The sequence below is a fragment of the Sebastes fasciatus genome, chromosome 1, assembly GCF_043250625.1.
Source record: "Sebastes fasciatus isolate fSebFas1 chromosome 1, fSebFas1.pri, whole genome shotgun sequence".
Lineage (NCBI taxonomy): Eukaryota > Metazoa > Chordata > Actinopteri > Perciformes > Sebastidae > Sebastes > Sebastes fasciatus.
Window position 1 is genome coordinate 4,018,306 of NC_133795.1, and position 25,818 is coordinate 4,044,123.

At 39.6% G+C, this 25,818-nt stretch overlaps 2 protein-coding genes across 3 annotated transcripts; both read left to right on the forward strand.

Annotated features, from left to right (window-relative positions):
• Positions 1–704: 704 nt before the first annotated feature.
• mybl2b (v-myb avian myeloblastosis viral oncogene homolog-like 2b) lies at positions 705–12,540 on the forward strand. The gene is made up of 15 exons (XM_074644393.1): positions 705–999; positions 1,828–1,924; positions 2,049–2,120; positions 4,703–4,795; positions 4,895–5,115; positions 5,219–5,351; positions 5,436–5,495; positions 5,642–5,854; positions 6,893–7,165; positions 7,255–7,397; positions 9,254–9,353; positions 9,449–9,559; positions 11,178–11,294; positions 11,381–11,512; positions 11,629–12,540. Exons 1-15 carry the CDS (start codon positions 980–982, stop codon positions 11,755–11,757), a joined length of 1,914 nt encoding a protein of 637 aa, XP_074500494.1. The 5' UTR covers positions 705–979; the 3' UTR covers positions 11,758–12,540.
• A 1,842-nt stretch (positions 12,541–14,382) lies between these two features.
• rpn2 (ribophorin II) lies at positions 14,383–24,608 on the forward strand. 2 transcript variants are annotated; one of them, XM_074644526.1, is made up of 18 exons: positions 14,383–14,509; positions 14,840–15,030; positions 15,128–15,223; positions 16,573–16,748; positions 16,868–16,943; positions 17,077–17,211; positions 17,298–17,474; positions 17,565–17,683; positions 17,999–18,104; positions 19,220–19,311; positions 19,410–19,524; positions 19,689–19,883; positions 19,988–20,074; positions 20,178–20,273; positions 20,884–20,959; positions 22,688–22,817; positions 23,391–23,489; positions 23,954–24,608. In XM_074644526.1, the coding sequence occupies exons 1-17, from the start codon at positions 14,497–14,499 to the stop codon at positions 23,440–23,442; spliced, it is 1,932 nt and encodes a 643-aa protein (XP_074500627.1). In that variant the 5' UTR covers positions 14,383–14,496; the 3' UTR covers positions 23,443–23,489; positions 23,954–24,608. The 2 variants fall into 2 exon arrangements, with proteins under 2 accessions (XP_074500627.1, XP_074500714.1); XM_074644613.1 differs by lacking the exon at positions 23,391–23,489.
• Positions 24,609–25,818: the final 1,210 nt, after the last annotated feature.

Sequence of the window (25,818 nt, forward strand, 5' to 3'; positions counted from 1 at the left end):
ACAGTGACCTGTTTTTGTTTGTCGCTTAATATTTTTTATTATAAATGATTTAATAATTTATATACAACAATGTAAAGGATTTTACTTGTCACTATATTGTAAAAAAATATGTGGAGGTAATTCAAGATTCAAGATGTTTATTGTCACGCCGGTTATACAGGTACAATCGTGTGAAATACTTTTTGCTGGGAAGCTCCATTAAAAATAATAAGTTATAATACAATTATAAAAGGAAATACTTTGTACAAGGGCATATTAATAACATATACATATCAGGAAGTATATATATATATTTATTGTGAAGGGCATTTTTGACTATTTTCTAGAAGTGCTCAGAAAATTGAAAAGAAAAATCACCTTTTTCTAAACATTTTTCTTCTTTAGAACAAAGACGATTTAATACACAAAATATACATAATTAAAATAACATTTTATTTACATATATTTATATTTATATATATATATATATATATATATATATATATATATATACATGTATGCTCCCTCACCTCCTCCAGACTGATGACCTGCTGTGCCTCCAGCTGGGTCAATAACTCCGTCTGATTAGTCTAAGCTTATTGCTATTTGATTATTTATTTGGGGGGAAACCCACTGTTTTTAAAATTTTATTTTGAAACTCCCACAGGAAGTTTTTCGATCTGACTGCTCGGACCCTAGGCGCACATCTACTGCGCATCTACGTCACCATCCGGTTTCTACGATTGAGAAGAGCGCGAGATAGAAATCCAGGAGCGCGGACAACCTCTGCTCTGCTCTCCAGCTGGCTAAAGGCTGCCTGCAACCATCACCATCCAACACAACACAGCACCGAGCCTCCACCACCACCACCACCACCACCGCTGACTAACTCTTGAAGACAACAAAACACGTGGAATACAACCATATTACACCAAATATAGACGCACATGACGTGCAAAGGCTGCAGGACAAATAACAACAGAGACAGAAACAGAGGGAAATGTCCTGGTGGCCGCGCGGGTAAGATGTTGATCTTTACTGCATTAACAGTATTAATTTAATCACAGATGGATTTAATGTTACCATATAACGTTACAGTATTTATTTCATTCCAGTTGACTGTGGTAAATGTTTGCTTTTTGACCTTTTACTTGTTGTGAGTGCTTCACGGACTCGTCTGTCTGTGCCGCCCTTTTCCTGGAGAATCACTAAAGAGTGTTCAGTATTTAATTTTACAATGTACTCTTTTTTTTTTTTTTTTTTGAGAAACCCACTACAGTAATTTCTGAGTAGCCAGTAGTAGTATCTTCTTTTTCCTTCTTTTTTTTAATTTCATTTATTCATTATTATTTGTATTATTATTATTATTTATTTATTTTTTCTATTTTTATTTATATGTATGTATGTGTTTGTATGTATATCTGTGTATGTAGGTATATATATAAATATATATTAAATTACTATTATTATTATTATTATTTTTTCTATTTTTATTTATATTTATGTATGTGTGTGTGTAGGTATGTATGTATATGTGTGTATATATATATAATATATTCTCTCCCTGTGTTGTATTTTCTACAATTTTTATTTTATGTATCCATGATTGAACGTCAGCCACTCTATTAAATCACAGCAATCAAATAATAATCTAATACTGTTCTGACAGTATACTTACAAACACTAGTTAATGCTCATGAGATTGCCGCCATGTCCCAGTTAGCTATAGAAACAAACCTGATAATCAAGTATTCCTTGCTGCACCATAAGGGCGGGTCACAGTGGCTCGTTTGTTGCTTTCACTGTCAGCTTTATTGTTGTACATCACAGCTTTTGTTTGTTTCTCAGTGAGGATGGAGAGGAGGCCATGCATCAAGACACCGATTCTGATGTGGCAGAGCAGAGAGACGGTGGGAAAGTGAAGGTGAAATGGACACAAGAGGAGGTGATTGTCTTGACATGTTCCAGCAATTTGCATGTTGTCTCAAATGACTTCTGACCCTGTCAAAGTAAATAATGGCTCTGTAGGACTAGGGAACATAAACATGCTTATTTGTTTATGTTAACAGGATGACAAACTGAAGGCGCTGGTTCAGAAGCTGGGACCAAATGACTGGAAATACATTGCCAACTACATACCAGTGAGTTTGATTATCCTTTTTGTTATTAACCCTTCTGAGACCCACAATAGACTCATTTTTGTCTTCTTTATGGGGGGGATAGCAGATCAACAGTAGATGTCACATAGAAGTGGTGCACATCATCTGAAAGCTGGGAAGCTGAAGATTAATTTGAGATGCAGCTCAGCACTGTGTGTCAAGTTGTTCTAGTCATAATTCAGAAATAAACATGATTTTTATTAATTAATTATTTAAAATAAATTATGATTGGACAATGTGATGGCCATTCTCATGCTCACTTATGTCTCATAAGTTGTTGCAGCAATATTTTGGGTTGAAACCATTTGTTACACAGATTTGGTGCTGAAGTTAAACATTTTTTTACCAATTAAGAATTGATAAAGATGATAAAAAATACCACATTAAGACACCAAGACCTTGAGGAACACCATAGAAAAAGCCATGCTGTGATTTGGTTTCAAAAACTTTTGACATTTGGAGATTTCTGCAAGAATTGCATTTTTTGGTTGTTGTATGGCAGTGGTCTCAAACTCAATTTACCTGGGGGCCGCTGGAGGCAGAGTCTGGGTGAGGCTGGGCCGCATCAGGTATTCCACAAAAAAAGCTTTGTTAAAAAAAAAACAATCTTCTCAAACGTCATTATTAACAGTTCTTTAACTTGAATGGGTTCTTCTGAACATGAACGGTTCTTCTGAACACGAACTGTCCTGAACATGAATGGAACATTGAAGAACATGAACGGTTCTTCTGAACATGGCCTATTGTGTCTCCCACTTTTCCTGAAATTGTCTGTGCTCGTCACCAACCTTTCTCTTCACTGCAGGCTTTGAAAAAGACATGATTGGGGCTGTGTGACAAGATATATATTCATTCCACTTGGTGTCACTCCGCAATAAAGTTGTGCCTGCTGTGTTTGTGTTGCTCTGCAATTACACCACCAAACCGCTAGTTGGCGGCGGCGTCTCTATGAGTTTCCTTCTTCTTCTTCTTCTTCTTCTTCTTGTACTACAAACAGAAACTGAGCGGAGTTGGAGCTAATAACTGTTGAACCACAGAACTTTTACTGACATTACTGCAACGCCGAAAAGAGAAAATATATCTGAGTGGATTTGTGTGAACAAACATTGAAAAGATGGAGGCAGAGAGAAGTAGAACTTTCTGTGGTTGTCCGGGGTCCTGGCCGCTCAGCATCGCTGAGAGACTGGACCAATCACAGCTGTTGCGGTCTGCGTCGCCGCGACGTGTAGTTACATTTCTGGAGAGGTGCACGTCAGGCTACGGCGTCGATTCAACGCAGAAGTATAAATCAAGCTTTAATCAAGCTTATGCGATGTTACACGGGCGCCGCCATAGTTGTTGTGAAATGTTTCTCTGCTTGCATCAAGCCCGGCCGATTGCCCGCCCCCGGGAGCCATATACCCCACTGTGATTGGTAGGTTCGTTCAGCTCGGGCTCGCGCAACAAAGGGACCTTCCACGGCAAACTGCCATTCACATAAAACTCGCGGGCCGAGGGCGCCTGGTTAGCTCAGTTGGTAAAGCGGGCGCCCATGTAACAAGACTTGGTCCTGACCGCGGCGGCCCGGGTTCGAATCCGGCCTGTGGCCCTTTCCGCATCCACTCTCTCTCTCCCCCCTTTCCAAGACTCTATCCACTGTCCTGTCAATAAAAATGCCCCCAAAAAAAAAACTTTATAAAAAAAAAAAAAAAAAAAATTTGCGGGCCGCACTAACATTAAACTTTCATATCAAGGTGGGGGCCACAAAATATCGTCTTGCGGGCCGCGAGTTTGAGACCCCTGTTGTATGGCAAGCACTTCTGTTGTGTAAACTGCTCAGAAACCCCCTTATTGTCAATCTAGATAGGAAAGCCATCCATCCTTTGAATGCTCTAGGTCTCTAGGTTTGTGGCTGTAAAGTTTCATGAGGCTGTGTTTATCCTAGAGGTCACCACAGGTCATTTTATACAGAGAGGTCACGTTTTAAAAATGCTCTCAATATGATGAAATGGCTACTATGCGGACTAACATCATCACATATGAATACAATTGGGCTCTTTGGATCCACAAGAGTCTCAGCTTTACAGTGATCCCCAATTTACGTAATTCCAAGACGATTTAGGGACCCCAGTATGCAGAAATATTCAAACATATCATTTTAGAATAGGCGAAAAAAACACATTTATACTGCATGCAAAAAACTGCACGTTTTTTTCCAAAACTGCATGTGATTATCATAAAGTGGGCATGTCTGTAAAGGGGAGACTCGTGGGTACCCATAGAACCCATTTACATTCACATATCTGGAGGTCAGAGGTCAAGGGACCCCTTTGAAAATGGTCATGGCAGTTTTTCCTCGCCAAAATTTTGCCTAACTTTGCATTATTTAGCTTCCTTCCCAACAAGCTACCTTCTCTAGCTTTAAAACTGAACCTGCTACAGCCTCTGAAAGACAGTAAAGTTGGTCGGAATCGCCCACAATTCTGCATGTCTCAGAGGGTTAATAGTAAGCTTTAGGGCCTCCTTGGCTGATCTCATATCATTCAGTGTTTTGAAGCTTCTTCTGCTTGTTTTGTTTTGCGTAGAGTCACACTGAACACCAGTGTCAGCACCGTTGGATTAAGGTGTTGGATCCAGAATTGGTTAAAGGCCCTTGGACTAAAGAGGAGGATGAGAAGGTGAGTGCTTCGTTAGGTAGCAGTGCAGAAGTTTACAATTTGACTCCCTACACAAGTATGTCCGGTATGATGAGTAATTGCATACCCCACATTCCTCAGGTTTTAGAGCTTGTAAATCTCTACGGCAACAAACAGTGGGCAATGGTGGCCAAGCATCTGAAGGGCAGACTGGGGAAGCAGTGCAGAGAGCGTTGGCACAACCACCTCAATCCCAACGTGAAGAAGTCATCATGGACCGCAGAAGAGGACCTCATCATCTACAAGGCTCACTGCCTGATCGGAAACCGCTGGGCTGAGATTGCCAAGCTGCTCCCTGGAAGGTAAATACTCTCCATCTTCGGCAGCTGATTTGATAGTTGATATGGTATGATGCGTGGAAATAAACCCACTCCAAAGGACTCATGTTATAATATTTATTCACAGAACGGATAATGCAGTGAAGAATCACTGGAATTCAACCATCAAACGCAAATTAGAGATGGGCTTCTATGCCGGCGAGGTCTTTAGGCCAGAGGAACTTGAAGAGCTGTTGGCCCGTGTTAATAAAGATGTGCAGGTGGGCTGTCTTTCCATCCTCTCCTCTAATTTTGATGTAGTATTGAACTGTGCGGACAGTAGTGACAGTTTTTTGATTATACAGATGCCCAGTTGCTCTCAAGATGGCGCAGAAAACGAACCAGAGCAGAAAGCGAATCCTTCGGTAAGCAACCAGTCACGTCGATTTGAAAATCAGAATTTATATACAGTTTGGCTTTGAGTAATTTAATCTCTGTCAGTAGATTGAAAGAATATCTGTATTGTGTTTCCAATGTCAGTATTATTATAGATGTCTACATTTTCCACCAGTTGCAGGAAACGCCTGTCTCAGCCTCGGATAAAGCCGGTCCCAGCGAAGCAGGGCCATCAAAGGCTGTGTCCCCTCCAAAGGACAGTTTAAGCCCCAAAAGTGAAGCAGACACCACAGGAGAGATGAACGCTACCAGCTGGGTGGTGGACAGCTCTGGCTTTCTCTCCCCTACAGGCCCAGCACTGAAGGAGGTGCTGGACATGGTGGATGGGGTAAGTATCCCCAGTAACCAACAAAATAGACACATCGCATAGCATTTAATTCAAACATATCCAACAGATGATACTTCCATCTTGGCTGCTGCTTGGCAACCTCTTTTTTTCTACCAATGACAAATAATGCGATTGAATATAAAGTTCAGTTATGTGCAGATAAAAAAAAAAGTAGGCTGTCAAAGTTAACACGATAATAACGTGTTAACGCAAATTAATTTTAACGATCACTGATTTATTTGAGGCATTAACACAACTTGCGATTTTTAGGTGGTAGTGGGCTCAGTTTTAAAGGTAGAGTGAAGCTACTGGCATCATACGCTAAATTTTGGCGAGGAAAAACTGTCATGGCCATTTTCAAAGGGGTCCCTTGACCTCTGACCTCAAGATATGAAAATGGGTTCTATGGGTACCCACGAGTCTCCCCTTTACAGACATGCCCACTTTATGAGAATCACATGCAGTTTGGGGCAAGTCATAGTCAAGTCAGCACACTGACACACTGACAGCTGTTGTTGCCTGTTGGGCTGCAGTTTACCATGTTATGATTTGAGCATATCTTTTATGCTAAATGCAGTACCTGTGAGGGTTTCTTTACAGTAATTTGTATTGTTTTGTGTTCTAAATTCATATCCAATAATAAAAGTATACATACATTTGCATAAAGCAAGCACATTTGTCCACTCCCATGTTGATAAGAGTATTAAATACTTGACAAATTTCCCTTTAAAGTAAATTTTGAACACATAAAAAAAATTTGTGATTAAATATTTTAATCGATTGACAGCCCTAAAAAAAGATTGCCAGATAATTTGTGTTGTTTAAATATGTATATTGTTATTGTACTTCTATAAAAGATGTACGCTTCTTTTGACTAGTTAACATGAATTATTTTATTTTTAACTTTTATGACCTTTTACCATTTTACACCACCATAGTTAAACAAATGCAGAAAAAGCTTTAAAAAGCGTAGCTGTAATATTTTAGAATAGTGACTAGATGTCCAACTAACAAGTTAATTGTCTCTTCTGCTACCAGGACCTCGATGGCTGGTGCAACCTAGAAGCCTTTGACCTGCCTGAGGACAGTCCGAGTCCAGAGCGCCACCGGTTTCGTCTGGAGGGCAGCGCCTTGCAGGAGTTAAGCAAAAGCAGCAAAGGGGAACTCATCCCTATCTCTCCTGGAGGGATCACGCCGCCCTCCATACTGAGCCACCGAAGCCGGAGACGCATCGCCTTGTCTCCTGATGCCAATAGCTCCATGACTCCCAAGAGCACTCCTGTTAAAATCTTGCCCTTTTCTCCATCTCAAGTAAGTTATTAAATCAATGCACCACTGACTTTTGGCACTGCTCACAATGTCGCATGAGCTGGTCCATTAACTAACAAGTGTTGTTCCAGTTCCTCAACATGTGGACCAAGCAGGACACTCATGACCTGGAGAACCCGTCCCTCACATCCACGCCAGTGTGCAGCCAGAAAGCCCTTGTTACTACACCGCTACAGCGTGACAAGACCCCCCTCACCCAGAAGGAAAACTCAGCGTGAGTGGTCTCTAACTAGTGATGGCTTCTAATAGCTGGTTCCATTTTGGATTTCAGGTTGACCAAATACCTGGATTCTTTAAAGGGACAGTTCACCCCAAAATCAAAAACACATATTATTCCTCTTACCTGTAGTGCTATTTATCCATCTAGATTGTTTTGGTGTGAGTGTTGGAGATATCGGCTGTAGAGATGTCTGCCTTCTCGCCAATATAATGGATGGCATTTGGCTTGCACCAAAAAAATACATTTGAAAAACTCAACAGCGATGTCTCTTTCCAGAAATCGTGACCCGGTTACTCAAGATAATCCACAGACCTTGTTATGAGCAGTTTCATGTAGGAACTATTTTCTTTCTACCGAACTACACCCGCCAACCGTAACACCGCGCAGAAGGAAAAGTGCACCAACTCATGGACGAGAGGCTCGTGCTTGTGACAGCGTGAGATGTAAACGTGAATGGCGTCCTCCTCGGCTGAGCTGTAATGTCAGCTAACTCACACCGGAGGAGCAGACAGGCCACGGCTCCAACATTTTGATTTGTACTGCTTTTACCTATTTTAAACACTCGCTGTCAGTACTACATATTGCTCCTTTAATAATAATAATAATTTGAATGTCAACATTATGAATGAAGCTTCGAACTATTCGGTACAACCCTAATTATATATGCGTATAGCGCTCACAAAAGACACAACTTTCATAGTTAGACAAAAAGTCTGATTATTTTCGCTTTCATTTCTGGTATTTTACACATATATGATGAATACTGTGGGCCTACATACCTGAGTGTGATTATAAGTGCATGGGAGTGAATATTGGCGTGCGACTTCAGTAACTTCAGTATTTGAAGTATGTTGCTTGTGCTGTACAGTAGGCTACAGCTTCTCATTGAATGTGTCCAGTACATTTAATAAACCTTTTTTATATATTAAAGGGACTATTTGTAACTTTCAGAATTGCTTCTTAACAGCGACACCTGTGGCCGTGAAATCAACGAAAGTCAGCGTCGGGCTCGTGCTTGTGCTCGCTCTACGTAGACATAAACGAGCATCGCTCAACACAGTGAGGCGACACACGTCAGCTAAAACCACAACATCACTCTATATTTCAGCTGCTTGGCAGTAATGTTAGCTGACCAGACGAAGGTCTCTCGATGAATCACTGCTGATACTGTGTTTGCTTCTCCTGCCTCATAGCAGGCTTCAGCAGCGAGGCTCCGCAGCGAGAAACTCATCTCCCTCCGCCCGCAGCCGGAGTGAACAGGGAGACACCGGCACCCGGTCGGTAACGAGATGACAACGTTTCTCGCTGGAGAGCCCCGTCACTTCACAAGACACGGGGAAACCTCTGTTGGTCTGGAGGAGCTGCAGCATTTATTTCTGCACAAACGTCCACTGTACATTCACTAGATATTCTCAGAGATAAACTAACTCTTCTGCAGTGTGGAGTGAGCGCGCGTTCACGTCTAGAGGTGGAGCGAGTACGCGAGAACGCCCGCGCTGTCTGAGTGAAGGCAAGCAGGCAGAGGAGGAGAGGCAGCAGCCACAAGCGAGCGCGCATGTGTCCCGACCCGGTACATTTATACGCTTAAAAAGTTACAAACAGTCCCTTTAAGCTGCTCATCTCATTTTTAGGTTTTAGGGTACTGGTTGTGAACATGAAATAGACTGTCACTAAATCTGTTTCTGCTTTCTCAGCCAACTAAAGGTGATAGACATCTTTGAGTCATTTTAGCCTTTAGTTACTTGCAAATGTGGAAACGTAAGCCTAATGAGTATCGATGAGGGATTCAAAAGGATTTGGATTTGATACTGGATTCAAGTTTGATTTGTTCACATTTTGTTTTCATGCAGATTTGTTACACCCAACCACAAGTCCGACCTCTGTACGACCCCGCGAACTCCGACTCCGTTCAAAAATGCCATGGAGAAGTACGGACCTCTGCAGCCACTGGTGAGTGTCTGTGATTGTCAGTGAAAAGCAATGAGTTCCCCTTATGGTTTTTATCAACGCTGCTTTAACACTATTTTTCTGCTGTGTGATCTTAGCCTCAGACTCCCAACCTCGAAGACGACATAAACGAGGTCATTCTAAGAGACGGTGGGATTGACTTGGTTGTTGTACGTACGACGACGCCTGAGCAAAGACGCAAAACGATGGTAACTGAGTCAACTTTAATACTTAACACCTATTTTAATCCTTTAACCCCTGTTAAAGGTATACCGTAACATTTATACATATTAGTACAGATCACATAGAGCCAGCATGATATAAAATATTAGAGACATTTGTAATAAAGCAAGTTAGTAAAATCAACACAACCTTGCCCAACAGTACGGCATTTAGTTCATTCTGTATGTCCAGGTAAGGATGCTAAATAATAATAGTAAAAAGTAATATTGTTGTTTGTTTTATATATCTGTTTTTAGTTTTGTTTTTTATAAAAAATAAAACTAATGAAAACCATCTTGGTTGCTCTATCCACTGTTCCAACAATCATCGGTTTGGTCGAAATAATTCCGTAATTCACAGTTAGATGTGAAAAGAAACAGCCATTATATGCGCTTCTAAAAGCTACCAGACTCCATTGACAGAAACATTAATTTTACCTCACCGATCGTTGTAAAACACACTTTATTCAACTCGACAGAAACTAAAAAAAACTAATAAAAAAAACATCTTCGTTAGTTCTCACCAACTCTGGTTTGAGAGGTTGAAAGAGAGAATGAATAAGTAACATATTTTCAGTTTGCTAACCCTGTTTTCCAGCGCATTTGTGACATTGAACGTGACACAACAGGGGGAAAAAACAGAAATGCTACTACTGGCAATCTCCTATTATTTTGTGTTTTAAAAAACAGCATACAGTATACACGCTAATTTTTGTGGAAAGGGGGTATAAGATAGTGAAGAGAAGGGATAAGCGTTTATATGATGGTTTGTGCTTATGATCAAGTACCGACTCGAGTGTATGTCTGTTAAACTATAACTGTAGATTGTCTGTAGAAGGTGAATCTTGGGTAACATCCACACTATTACGTTTTCATTTTAAAACAGCGTTTTAATGTTCCGCCGCTGAGCCGGGATCAGAGGTGGAATCTCTGTGTGAAAGGGGCTACTGACAGTCTTCCACTGTTGTTCAGCAGACAACTGCACAGCAGCGACTGAGTGTGAAGTCCCTTGTTCATTCACTTCCCCCAACCAGATACTTCTAGGCTTCTACTGCCACAGCCATTCAAGAATGCTTTCAACTAATATGTTTTAGCTTCCACACTGGAACTTTTAGTCCCTGGAACTACTTTTTAAGAAACTAAAAGGTTCCTTCAGCCCAATGTTGTCTATGTTTCCACCGCAGTTTAAAGACCTGAGAAGACTTGGGCGAATGAAAAAGCAACATGTCATGGGACAAGGGCTGCCTAACTTTACTTTTAGTGTTATCAAACAAAGAGAAATGGAACCCAAAAGTTTGGGTACTTACAGAAACTACTCTCCCAATCAGGGCAATTTTTTGGGAGGTAAATTGTCCCCAGAACTTAATCTAGACCCTGGTCCCTGTGCTCGAAACGGAAAGAGTTCCTCAAAAGGTTCTTAGTTCCGGGGGGAAGTTCCTGCGGTGGAAATGGGGCTATAGAAACAGTATATAAACAGCTCAATGCTGAACTCTTTTCCGTTTTTGCCTGGACAAAATTGTATTGATTTTATTTTAGACAGATTGTACTTCATCATTGACTTTTGTGCTGAAGCTATTTACACATATCTGCATTTTTTTATTCCCAGCATCGGCCTCCGATGAAGAAAGTACGGAAATCATTGGCCCTAGATGCCGTGGACTGCCATGTGACGCCTATGTCGAAACGCAAATCCATGAAAACTGAAATCAAACACACCATCAAGGTAAAAAAAAAAGTCTAAATGTGTTATTAACCTGTCTGTAGATTTGACGCATCCTAATTCTTTTTGTACTCCTTTTTCAAAAACAGGAAGAACCAGAGATAGTTTCTATCAACTCCTCATCATTTTGCAATAAGCAGCATGAAAATATTTTGGATCAGGGCTTCCTATTGGGACCCAGTGACAGTGCCATATTTCCCAGCACGGTGCCCCCAGTTCTGGTAAGTTTTTACATTTTAACCTTAAAAGGAATGGATATCCTCATCAATGGAGAAAAAATATTTTAACATAGCTTTTCTACTTAGACCTAATATGATGTTTTTTTCTCTCTCTTCAGATGTCAAAAGAATGGGAGACGGTTGTTTGTGGACAAACTAAAGACCAACTCATTATGACGGAGAAAGCGAGACGCTACCTTCGCTCACTAAAATCCCACGCTCCCAACCGGGCTCTGATTCTGTCCTGAGACATGTCTCGTCTTTACACCAACATGTTACACATGCAGAACTTAATGTTGCTCTTTTCCCCCCTATACTTTTTGCTGTTGTAATTTATGGTGGAGAAAATGAACATGCCATGTGTAGGTTTAGTACAGTTTTTGAACAAGTCATTAGCAATCAAAACACTGACAATATGTAGCCCTATCAATATTTTGAGAGGGAACGGTTTTAGATTTATTCTCACTCCAATGGCCTTATGCAAGGCTTGAGTGTATTGTCACTTAAACATGAAAAGAACAATGAATGTAAAATTGAAAAATCACGGCCATATACTTTTGCTATCACTGAAAAGACACGGTTTTACATTGCATAATGTGAATGTAATTTAACCGTTTTTTAAAGTTGTGAAGAGTACAAAGAAGACTCGGGCTGCACCTCCATATCTTAAATTCTGTTATATATGGAGTAAAATTCAGACAGGTTGATCAGTAGTGCATTTAGAGATGAAGGGTCCATGTTGAAAATGTTAAATGAACATTGTCTTGTTGTAAAAATCAGTTTAGCATGTGTCTAGACTTATAATATACATCTCAATACACATATTAATAGTGAGGACCTCAGGGGGAAAATTAGATGTCTGCTGGACAATGACTTGTGATGTAAAGGAGGCATGGGAGCTGTACCACCGTCGACAGCAAGAGTATTATGTTATTTGGCACTGTTTGTAAATATTTAGAGTTGTATGTTTTTACTTTTGTCATACAGCATTTTGTTGAGAAATTTAATAAAATGCGAATATAATATGTCCTATACACACTTTCCTCCTTGATTATGCTGCTACTGTGCAAAGCAGCATATCTAATGTAAACCTGGCATTTAACGTTTGCCTAGTTGTAGTTTTAAAGTATGTTCAGTTGAACCGGATTCACGTTTAAAACGGTACAGCTAAATGAAATGATGTGCTCAACGCAGGTGATCGGTACGGTTTCACATTTGATCTTAGCAAATGGTAAAACTTGATTCATGTCTTGATTATTCATTAGCCTGCTGTTTCAGTACTTGGAAACAAGCCAAAGGACTATGTTAGGGTAGGTTTTATAATTTCTTGGCCACCTGTAGCCTACTTTAGATAATAATTATCAGGCTCTATGATTCATTTAAGTTCAGAACCTTCTTATTGGGAGCATTTTTTATACATGCAAATGTGTCCCTGTGTTGCAAATGTCTACATGTTTGCATTATAAAATCTTGTAAATACACCAGTTTATGAAATAAAACTCACTATTTATAAATTGACATTAAAGGTTTTATTGATAAAATTTTTAGGTAGACAAATATTTTTTTAAATAGTACATCCACAAAGCCTTTAGAAAGGTGCCAAATAAAAGTATGGATCTTCCCGAAAAAAATTATGATTGTGTATAAATAATTTAAAAAATGTTGGCGGGTCCAGAATGAATGTTTTGTTTATATCTGTGGAAGATGTTTACATTCCATTCCCACTTCTTACAAGGCTCGTGAGTCAATAGTAAAACGACGTCGGTATCTCTGGGTCGTCAGTTAGTGTGGAAAAAACTGATAAATGGCTGAGATTGGCGTTAAGTGCCCGGCAACAACTTGTTGTGAAGTAAATGCAATGGGAACAGGGGAGGGCGAATGCAACATCTAGTGGCTGAATGTTATCAATAGCAAATTTAAACCTGCAGTAGGCAGAATGTTTTTGCCATCATTGGGCAAAGAAATCCATAACATCTTTTCAGCATATGTAATTCAAGTGCTCTGACAGAAAACTAAACTTCTGCACCTGTTCTAGCTCTCTTCAGGCTTTGCCACTGCAGCTTTAAATATGGCAATAAATTGGTAATACAATTGTAATAACATTATTATTCTTATTAAAGGGCGCATAACCTGAATGTATTCAACGTCACGTGTACTAATGAAACAATCATGATTATCGTTAAATTATGTTTGCGGTGTATGTATGTGTATATGTATATATATATAGTATATGTATGTATATATTGCAGGTTGTATTACATGTGCATATTGTATATTACAAAATTGTATATTGCAAATAATAATTTGCGCATATAAGAAAAGATAACAAATAGTCAATATGATTAAGATAAATATGTAATTAATGAATTGGTATTGTGATTAAGTTATATTATCAGTAATGAATTGGTATTCTGGATTGATAACGAATGTATATTTTGATAAGGATAATTATATCAGTAATTAATTTATATTTCTGTATGATAGAGATAAAAGGTAATAATTATAGTTAGAATAATTATAAATAATAATAATTATAGTTAGACAAATTTAGGAACATTTAATTAGAGTATATGTATGGCTCAATAAGGAAGCTGGTTAATAATTAATAATTGACTTATGGAGAAGAGGTGGGATTAAACAAGTTTATACTTCTCAATCTTTTTTGAATTATGTAAATCAAGGCATCAAGTGTTGACAATTAATTTTTCTTACGCTTTTCATTTTATGTAAATACTACTTGTTTCTGACTGTCCACATGTTGGTATGATCTTTTTTTTTGTATTTTACATGTTCGAAATACATTTTGAAATGAAAAATTAAATAAATGGCACTTCACAGCTTGAATTTACTCGACGTGTACTTACCGTGGCTTTTATTTTGAAACGTCGAACGCACCGCCGGATATTGTACCTTTTGGTGACAGCTCACTCTCTGAGAAACCGGAAGCTCTCGTCCGTTTTGGTGACGCTGCATTAGACTCTCAAGACATGGACCGGTCTAGTAAGTGAATTAATTCAAACAGTTTGAATATAACGTTAGATACGGGAGGTTTTTTGTGTTATTTACATTTTGAATGCTGTTATGGAGTCGCTAGTTATATGATAGTTGTATAAATAGCCCTCTGGTTGATGCAGTGTGTTGCTTCCTGCTGATGCTAACGTTAGCTAACCTCGTAGCTTCAACCTGCAATGGACGTTTATCTCAATGAATGAAGACACAAGAGATAGTACATGATAAGAATGTGTTGTCTCCTCTCCACGGTGGTAAACCGGTGCATACACCTTTCGACCAGCCGACAGGTTAACATCTGTCCTTTCTGTGTGTCTGCAGGGCTGTTCGGGTTGGTTTTCCTCTGCCTTGCTCTCGCTGGAGCTCAGGCGCTCACACCGGCGCACCACCTCTCCCTGTCCGATGTGGCCCGGCTGCAGAACCTCCTGAGCCAACAATTCACCGATCTGGACTCTGCATACTACTCTGTTGTTGGTCTGACCAAGCTTGGAGCAACTGTTCCTGATCACGAGGTAAGAAAATGTATATTCTGTTATAGAAAACAGTCATATTTCAATTATCTGGATAGTAGAGATATGACATGAAATGTTGATTGTTTTTGTTTTGTAGGAAGTATGCCAGTTTATCAAATCCCAGCTGGATCCCACTAGCGTTGACTCTCTCTTCTTTGCTGCGGAGACCAGTCAAGCCATTTCAGGATGTGAGGTATGCATGCATGCCTCGGCCTTCATATCTGCCCTACTGCTTTTCATTATATGCAAATGCATTTTTTTGGAGTAGATACATGTGTAGTTGGGCTGGACAATATAGGAAAAAATATATTTCACAATGTTAAGAAGATCCTCTTCTCATAACAAATCACCGTATTTGATTTGATTTGATTTGGGGAGCACAAAACTGCTAATAGTACAAAAAAATCCAAACTATGGCTGTTCATTACAATCATGCAGGACATGGGAGTCCCTCTTCCCTGAAAGCAATTGCCCTCGAAGTCATACCTAATCATATAAAAGTTGGCGATAGACTAAGAAAACTCCTCCAACAAGCAACTAATATCCCCTGACCTTCTAAACATCATGTACATTTAAAGTCCAGTGACTATCGTTTAATCATATTTACAATGTTTTTGCATATCAACATTTTTACTACCACTTATCTGGGCATTATGCAATACTCCTCAACCTGGCATATGCCGATTTATTCCTTAATAATGCCAATTTTGTAATTAAAATATAGTAGTATTTGCTTTGATTTTCTGGTTATTGAGTTTTGTCTTGTTTGGGGAAATGTCTCCATCTTGCAGAATTATATTTTACTGCGGTATTGCAGGTAGTACTGGTACATATATATTTAATTGTTTGCCTATCTCCTTGTATATACTTATTACTGAAATTCATTGAAAGGTATGTAGAGTTCGCTACATATATTTGAGGTATGGATATTTATTTTGTTAGTTTATTTGATATTGTTTTCAGTTTTCTGAACATTCCTTATCAGTATTCGTTGGGTATTTTCAGGATTTTTTCCACCTTATGTAAATTATGTATTATGCTTTTTCTCTCCTTATATCTCTTTGACATACTATATGCTTGCATGCGGCCCTTGATAACGCTTTAGCGCCTTCTATTGTTTATATACATGGCTTTATGACTGCCACCCACGGCTAGTATATAATCCTGACTGATCAGTTGTTTGTCAGACCCTGATGAAGATCTAGAGTCAATACGCGTCGGCCTGTTTTATTGCCTATGCTCAGAAAATAAAATTACTATATATTTTTTCACCTGAAGTATTTTTTTCCATGGTTGTCTGCACTACTTGAGGATTATTTATCCAGCAAGCAAGACTTCCTGTATTCTGTTTCATGTACTTTTACCTGCCTTACTAAAGAGCAGTGCTTCTTTCCTCTGTTTTAAACTCACTGTATTTGTTTGGGTATTTGAAATCCACATCATTGCTTCATGATCATTGACATGGCAAAGTGGACGATGCTCTACTATAATGCAATCCCATAAGAAACAACTATTTATATGAGATTTTTGTTCACTTCATAGATCCCTGTGTCCAATGAAACCCGCGACATCCTCCTGGCAGCAGTTAGTGAGGATTCGACCATGACTCAGATCCACAGAGCCGTGAGCGCACTCAGCTCTCTGGGGCTTCCTCTGGCTTCCCAGGAAGTTGTAGGTGCCTTGACAGGTCGCATCAACAAAGAGGACAACGTTATGGCGTAAGTGTTACCTGTGTGGGTTTGGGAGTGCAGTATCATTCTTTGTCATTCTTGCAGTGCTCATGAGCAAATGATCGGAGCAATTTAATTCACAACAAATGTATGTTCTCTCTGAACAGTATCACTTCAGCTCTGCAGACCGCCGCCCGCCTTTCCCAGCAGGCAGAACTTGGAGGAATACTGGAGGAAATTGAGGTGAGCTCTTTAACTTCCACCAGGTGGTGCTGTGTCACTGTGATTTTACTTGGCGCAAGACACACTGGACACTTAATTTTGCAGGTTTTAGTTTTTTTAACAGAAAACACTTTTTTTGCTTTTTTCCTCTCAGGATTTGACCGCTCGTTTGGATGACCTTGGTGGCATCTACCTCCAGTTTGAAGAGGGACTTGAGGCGACTGCCATGTTTGTGACCGCTGCTTATTCCCTGTCAGATCATGTGGACATGGAGCCCCCTCTGAAGGAGGTATGATTTCTGTCTGTCAGGTGTTGGCTTTTCTCTGCATGGGTTTTTCCTCTCTGAAACTGATGTTAGACGTGTTCTCCCCACAGGACCAGGTCATCCAGCTGGTGAACTCCATCTTCAGCAAGAAATCCTGGGACTCTCTGGCTGAGGCCTTCAGCGTGGCAAGTGCCGCCGCTGCTCTCTCCAACAACCGCTTCCATGTGCCTGTCATTGTCAGTGCTCAGGGCCCAGCCACAGTGTCCCACAGCCAGCCAACCCTGCAGGTACAGATGTTGGATCTCAACCGAGCTACAGTCCCTCTTGGTGGTTTTCAATCCGCTCATAGTGACACTGTTTCTCTGTCTGATTCACAGCTCCTAGTTACTGATGTCATGTCTCAACCTCTGGCCATGGCCAACGTGCTGGTGGAATCTGCGTACGCTGTGGCCTCCAAAAGCGTCATTCTCAGCCAAGCTCCATTCACACTTAATGAGTATGTATCATTAGAGAGACAAGTTTACCCAGGTTCCCCTCTACTTGAAAATTATACCAAAAGCTGGAAGAAATAAACACACACATGTCCTTTCATTACCTCATTACTCAGCCCAAAAAACTTTCCTAGTGTTGACAGAAATGCAGTTTGAATGATGACGCAAATAATAACATCACACAAATGTAATTGATCTTTTCCATTGACTGTGTAGATTATGTTTAACTCGGCACATTCAGTTTCTTTACAAGATTTAAGTACTGCCTGGTTTTGGTAGAACGTACACCGTATTATTATTTTTTTTCTTCTGATTTTCAGTGGCGTCTTTGAACTGAACTTCATGTCCACCCAGCCAGCCAGTGGATATTACCAGTTTACCGTTGCAGTGACCGGGGATACCCGGCTTGTTGCCAACCATGTTGAGGTGAGGTGGCGGTCAGAATTGGAGTCATTTAACTATAGTGGAATGGATTAGCCAATTTTTATGCATGTAGTTAGGCTGGACAATATGGCTTATGAATAATATCTTGATATTTTTTAGGCTATACCGCGATATACGATATATATCTTGATATTTTAATATTTTATCTAAAATAACATAACTGTTTGATTTAACCCTCTGGTGCATATGATCATTCTCGCAAACTAATCTGAACCCTCTGAGGTGGTATACTGTCATATTGAAGTCAGATTGGTCTTGAAATTTGACTGATTATTTACACAGTTGAAATTTCATTTTTCTCTATAATACAGTTTGCAGGCAGTAGTTTTAAATCATTTATTTTACTTAATATTTATCCATTTTGTTTGATTTATTTATTTATTATTTTACAGACTGACTGATTTATTGAATAAATATGAGATTACCAATCACATTTACCTGAAAGGTCACTTTTATTTTCTTACACGCTCTTACCATAATGCCTAGTGTATACACCTTCCGCAAAACAACGTTAGGGCTAACTTTGACCATCTTTTTCAAAGTGGAGACTGGCATCTTCCATCAACGTTTCCAATCTCAACATGTATAAAATCGCTTTGGTGCTTTACTTCTTTTGCTCTCTCCAGGCTCTTTACCTGTTCCCTCTAGATACAAAAACGCACGCCCACTGACACTCGCCCTGAGGAGTGTGAGAGGGAGAGAGCCGTGGGAGAAGCGAAACGAACGAGAACGAGTCTCATGCCGGCGGCTTAAAAAAAAAAATGTGACAATTTGTCCTCTATGTTTGCGATATAGTCATTTACTACATCCCATGTAGAACAAGCCACAATACATTAAGTATATTTGATATATCGCCCACCCCTACATGTAGTCATAGATTTGAATGTTTTACATGTTTTTGGCTTTAATTGCCTTGGTGGAGAAAGTGATGCAAATGAGAATGTGCTGTTGAGTCAGAGAGGGGAGGTTGTGGCTGCAGCCTGTCCCACGTTGGCGGCCCATCTGAATATGATTGTAGTCATTCTTTGTTAAGGGATTAGTATGCTGCTCTCAAGCCCTTACTTGACTAACTTTGTGTCGTGACTGTCCACTTGTAGCTTAAAGTGAAGGTGTCCACTGAGGTGTCTGTCACTAGCATGGACCTCTCTGTGGTGGATAAGGACCAGAGCATTGGCACAAAGACCACCAGGTAAGGAAACAGAGTTTGATAAGTAAAGCCCTTTTTGCTGACCCTTAGTATCATGACAATAGGATACTATATGCTTTTCTTTTTTTTAAATGTCTCAGGGTGGACTATCCTTCCAAAGCTAAAATCTCCTTCACAGCAGACAGCCACCAAAACTTTGCTATGGCCTTCCAGCTGGTTGATGTCAACACTGGAGTGGAGCTTACCCCTCACCAGGTAAGTAACCAGAGTGTGGGACATGAACAGCAAACTGCTGGCATTACCATACAACCATTATGTAGTTGGCTAAAACAATCATGAAAACAGCCAACTACTGCCACCAGAAAAATTTAGCTCTCAGTCTTGTTCAAGATTAAGACAATTTATTTTCTCTGTCACAGACTTTTGTCCGGCTGCACAATCAGAAAACTAGCCAAGAGGTTGTGTTTGTGGCTGAACCCGACAGCAAGAATCTGTACAAGTTTGAGTTGGACACAGCAGAGCGGAAATCAGAGTTTGACTCCATGTCTGGTACCTATTCCCTCCACCTCATCGTTGGAGATGCTACTTTGGAGAATCCCATTTTGTGGAATGTGGTGAGTGTCTGTTCAGACTTGTTGGTGGCAATGAGGATTATTTACTGATGTAACAAGCCAGTGAGAAGTTGATATTGAATTCTAAAGTTGTAATCTTTTGAAAGGCCGATGTTATCCTGAAGTTTGTGGATGAGGAGGCCCCAGTGGTCATTCAGCCCAAGAATCTTTATGTGCCCAAACCAGAGATCCAGGTAATACTTATCCTACTCTTTATTTATATCAGCTTCACTGCCAGATGATGGAAAATGAAGCAGCATCAGTCCAGCTGTTCAAAATCTCCTCTTGTCTCTGCAGCACTTATTCAGGGAACCAGAGAAGAAGCCTCCCACAGTGGTTTCCAATACCTTCACTGCACTCATCTTGTCCCCCTTCCTACTTCTGCTCATCCTGGTAATATTTAAAACTAAAACGTTTTGCTCTGTTATTATTTTTGCCATCAGCTTAAAGGGATGGTTAGGATTTTTTTTTTTTTGCTTTAAAAACAGCATAGATGGATATATCGGTTTCAGTTTCCCGTCAGAAAAGGTTGTCTGATGGCAAAGTAAAGCAGTGAAAGTATTCCTACAACTATCCTTTTAACTGTAGAGCAACTTGCATATGAAAATAATTTAGAAACCATTTGTCTTATTCAAAGGCCCGCCTAGAAACAAACCTACTTCCATTATTAATCAAAACCTTTCTTAATAGAGCATTCAGCTTTGTTATTATTGTTGTATGCACGGTGGTCTAGTTTCTTTCCCCAGAAAAGCTCTTCAGTAGGAAGCCTTCATAAACAGTGAATGAGGCTCCAGTAGTGCATGAATATAATGCTTGTTTTAATTTGAAATCACAAAAGCTATGGTGTATTTTTACCTGGCATTTGCAGTGCTGAGTAATAGTTATTGTTGCGGTGGATCAGTGCATTGTGTGTTAGGTGGTAAACAATTTTTCAGCCCCTTTGTTTGCAGCTCTTGCAGGGGATGAAACTCACATTGTCTTTTATTCCCCCTCTTGTCTGTAGTGGTTTAAGCTCGGAGCCAACATCTCCAACTTCAGCTTCACTCCCAGCACCATTCTGTTCCATGTAGGACACGCAGGTTAGTCGCAATCTTTGTTTATCGCAGATCTGATTGTTTTACAGCCTCTTCATCTACTATTCATCTGCTGTTGTTCAAGATGATAAGTGAATTGCAGTAATGACTGTGTGTGACATTGTGTATTATCATAATTAATTTCAGCGATGCATTATTCACGACATTCCACACACAAAATCTCGACATGAAACATCCCCCCCACCCCACCCACAACATCTCTAGAACATTAAGTCAGGTTTGTGTATGTCACAGCCAAGGTTCCATCCAAAGTTAGATAAAATTGTAATTTAATTTCCTTTCCATTCTGACAAGGCACAAACAATTTGGGTGTTCTGGTATTAAAAACATTACTCAAAGGTATAAAAATATTCCCAGAAGCTCATCCCATTAGGGCATTCGTAATGCGTGTAAAGGCAAATGTCAGTATTCTCATCAAAATGTTTGTCGTGGTATCAGTTTCTGGAATACGTGTCTTTATCAGAATATAAAAATAGGATGTAACAAAGAACTTGGGGTTGTTGTAATTTTTATTATATATTTCTGTAACAAACGAGTGGTTCCCAAACTTTTTTTAAACCATGACAGCCCTTAAAGACTTTTTTTCATGGACTTTGATCTGTTTTTTTTATTTACCTCTCTTGTCACTTGAAGTTTTTAATATCTTTGCTGGCTAGAGGGTGACTTTTTTTTCCAGAGATGTCCCTTTAGTTTACTTTAATTGGCGCAATTGACAGTTTTTCCCTGCAGGTGAGCCATATATATGAGACAGCTAACTTACTAACTCACTCCATGAAAAGCTATAAGCCAAGTAGTTTTTACCGTACAGTGTGATTCCTTGTGGCCGGTGTTGCACCAAAATCTGTGACCATCGAAATCTGTGACCGCAGAGGAGCCAGCAACATATGAGGTCATCAATTCTGACGGCTGTCATCAGGAAATGTGACCCCACTGTTATCTGTGTAATGTTATACATTCAAGACAGAAAACACACAAAACTACATTGTTAATTTTTCAAGATTATTTCAATATTTTTACTTCAAAGATATATTCACAAAACTCTAAAAGAAAAGCAAAAGATAGTTACAGTGGAGTCACATTTTCTGACGACAGTCGTCAGAAATGGTGACCTCATTAGGCTGACTCCTCCGTGGTCACAGATTTCAGTGCAATACCGGCTTAGACCAGGTTGAGCACAATTGCCAAAAAGCCTGTTATGTTACTATGATAACCGTGCAACCGTGGACTGTTGTCACCAGTTTTAGCTGTGGGCATAACTGTATATTTTAAATAATTTCATTTAAAAGGTTTATTTTAATATGGTAATTTCAGTCTGGTTTTTTTTGTTTGGTTGTTTTTTGGCCTATATTATAGAGGACGGAACCTGCCAAAATAAATAAATAAATTACGAGATAAATAAATAAATATGTCATTAAATGTTGCAAATATAATTATATTAAAAATAAATGTAGCCATTAATTGATAAAATGTGACATAAATTGATATTTCTGTTTCAATTTGCCCATTTATTTATTAATTTATTAATTCCCTTGTTTATTTTCTCTACTAATTATTTTTGTATTTATTTATATATTTTTGCATTTATTTAGAAATGTAAATAACTCTTGCAGCACCCTTGGCCTCTCCTTAAAGCACCCAAGCCACTTGGGGATCCACTGATACACAGCCATTTAATTTGAATGTTAATGTTCCAACTCTGTTGTTTCATTTCAGCCATGCTGGGCCTGATGTACGTCTACTGGACTCATCTGAACATGTTCCAGACTCTGAAGTACCTGGCGATTATCGGCGGTGTAACCTTCCTCGCCGGGAACCGCATGCTGGCCCAGAAAGCAGTGAAGAGGTACGTCTCCTGATGGTGCCTGGGACAAATGGTTCCTAGAGAGTCCTTAGTCCCAGAGAGAAAGCCTAGCCCCCTTTCAGATGATGAGGACTCATGGTAGTTCTTAGCCTTAAACCTGAGGAAAAGTGCCTGTTCCATATCGTAGCTCCTCAGTTGGTCCCTAGAGGCTGATACCAGTGCCAGGCTCTCTGCCAGAAGGAGAGCTCGTGCCTACTTGGACCAGGAGAGAAGCGTAGCAGCAAGATCTGCAAGAGTGATGATCTAAGTGGGCAATTTCCTCACCATCAATATGTAGAGCCCTCAAAGGGCCAGAGTGAGCAATTTGTAGCCTGTGTCTTTGACAAAAAAACGTCACTCTGTAATTGTTCACTTTTACTTCTTGCTATTACGAAAGCCCATTTAACCTTTTTAAGCAAGTAGAATTTTGCAATGAATGATTTCACAAATGTCATATTTCCAGGGAGGACTTTGTTTTCCCCTTTTCTTTCCTGCTAGTCTCTGTCTCCTTGGAGCTGGTGCTTGTCTTTTTAACCCCTCTATCCACACCTCGCTGTCTCTGTACTCCTTTTTCAGGATTGCCGCAGAGCAAAGTAGTAGGTTGGCAAAGTATAGGAGCCTACGATAAAGCCCTGCCATTTGTAACAAATGAGTCGGTCGTGCTTCCAGGCTGAAGTAAGGGCATTCCTCATAGACTGCATCCTCAGTGCATTTCCATAATGGCTGGCCAGCGTGCATGGCTGTGTGGTGCTCGATCATTCTAACTCCCGAGTGTTCACATGTACTTGCCGCCCCTCCTCTTTGTTTGCCTCTCACTCATCCCACCATGATCATTACAACCATAGCCATACCAGCACTTTGGTAACCCCTCCATCGTGGTTCTGGTTGTGCCATTACATTTGAGTGACATGTTTTGTGTTCGTGTGCCAAGGTATGCATTGTCCAGATCTTAAGACATTTGTCATGAGAATTTCTCTGTGGTCTTTGCCAAAATACATTGTTTGTTGTGCATTAAAACGCATGATCCAGCCTTTACATGACTTCGTCAAAGATCAGGCATTAAATAAAACCACAAAGTATTTCATTCATCTTCATGTTTGTAATAACTAACGTTTGCTTATTTTCTCTTTCTTTCACAGAATTGAGAAAAAATAAGAGCAAGAAAATTAAAAAGAAGACACTGACGAAGCTCATTTTTTGTCTCCAAGGAGTCATTCAACGATGCATCAAATCAGACTTTAAACATGGCGTGGCAGTTCAAGAATCCAATCAACAGTTTAAACATGCAGTTTGTCTGTGTTGCCAAATGGAAGAAATTGAGAAATCACAGCATCTCCGAGGACAAACGCTCACTGACAGATACTCTTACTGAGGACTGTAAAGCTACTGATCATTGCACTTCATCTTCCTGTGAGATTTGTTTTCTTGTTGTCCAACATGCGAGTCTTTTATAAGTGAGCTGGGGGGTTTTATTTGTGGTTTCTTGATGGATTTTGGGTTGATTTGTGTTTTTTTTTTTTTTTTGTACATTCCTCTTTTTTTTGTTCAATGCCCATTTCACCTTGTAACAGAAGCTGTAAGTCAATTTGTTTCAGCTGATTGTAAAACCCATTGGCAGTCGCACTGATACGTTGAACGTTACTATCTATGCCAGTGTGTTTGCATGTTTGGTGCTTCCGATGGGTAGGAGGAGCGTTGGTCCACTATTTGATACACAGTTGGCGTCCCCTAGAAAAAATGTTGATAATGAAATATGGGCAATTTGAGGAAGTGATGTTTTTGTAATGAAGAAGAGGAAATAAAGAATTTGAGGTGAGTCTAAGTTTCTTTCTTTCTTTCTTTAGTAGAAGGAAAATGGGAATCAAGACTGATTACATCTTAAGTATGTCTTTTGAATGGATTGAAAGAGTGAAGGTTGAGTGTAAAGAGGAGAAGCTGGGGAGACTCAGAGGAGTATTCAGATTCTTAATATCAATAACAGTAGTACTAGAAATCATTTTAGTTTTATTAGCATTAAATTCCCTCTATGTTTTGTTAAGTGTTTCAAGAATGGATTGCATTTTTGTTGTGTCCCCATTTCTTAATCGCATGAGGAAGAAATCTCTAAGTATGGAGCGGCATGGAATGACATTTGTCCGTACATGTAAGTGGTATTAACAGACTTTTAAGGGCCTGCACACCCACACTTTTGTCCTGGTGGATTAGACTTAGAAATTGAGAAAATTATGATGTCACTTAGGGCTGGGCAATATGGAGAAAATCAAATGTCACAATATTTTTGATCAAATACCTCGATATCAATATTGCGACAATGTTAAAGGATTGACTATTTATGCTTTTACAAAATATTTACACTGAGATTTTTGATAAATAATCCTCAGTAATGTTGATATAATGACTAAGTGGGTAAAGGCAAATAATAAAACAGCGAGAACAGTCTGGTAAGTTAAGAAAATTACTAAATATATAATTGTGATTAATGTCATGATTGTCCATAGTTAATCACGATTAATCGCAAATTCATCACACATTTTGTATCTGTTCAAAATATACCTTAAAGGGAGATTTGCCAAGTATTTAATACTATGCTTGCTTTATGCAAATGTGTGTATTTATTTATTATTGGAAATCTATTAACAACACAAAACAATTACAAATATAGTCCAGAAACCCTCACAGGTACTGCATTTAGCATAAAAAATATGCTCAAATCATAACGTGGCAAACTGCAGCCCAACAGGCAACAACAGCTGTCAGTGTGTCAGTGTGCTGACTTGACAATGACTTGCCCCCAAACTGCATGTGGTTATCATAAAGTGGGCATGTCTGTAAAGGGGAGACTCGTGGGTACCCATAGAACCCATTTTCATTCACATATCTTGAGGTCAGAGGTCAAGGGACCCCTTTGAAAATGGCCATGACAGTTTTTCCTTGCCAAAATGTTGCGTACGTTTTGAGCGTTATTTAGCCACATTCCCAACAAGCTAGTATGACATGGTTGGTA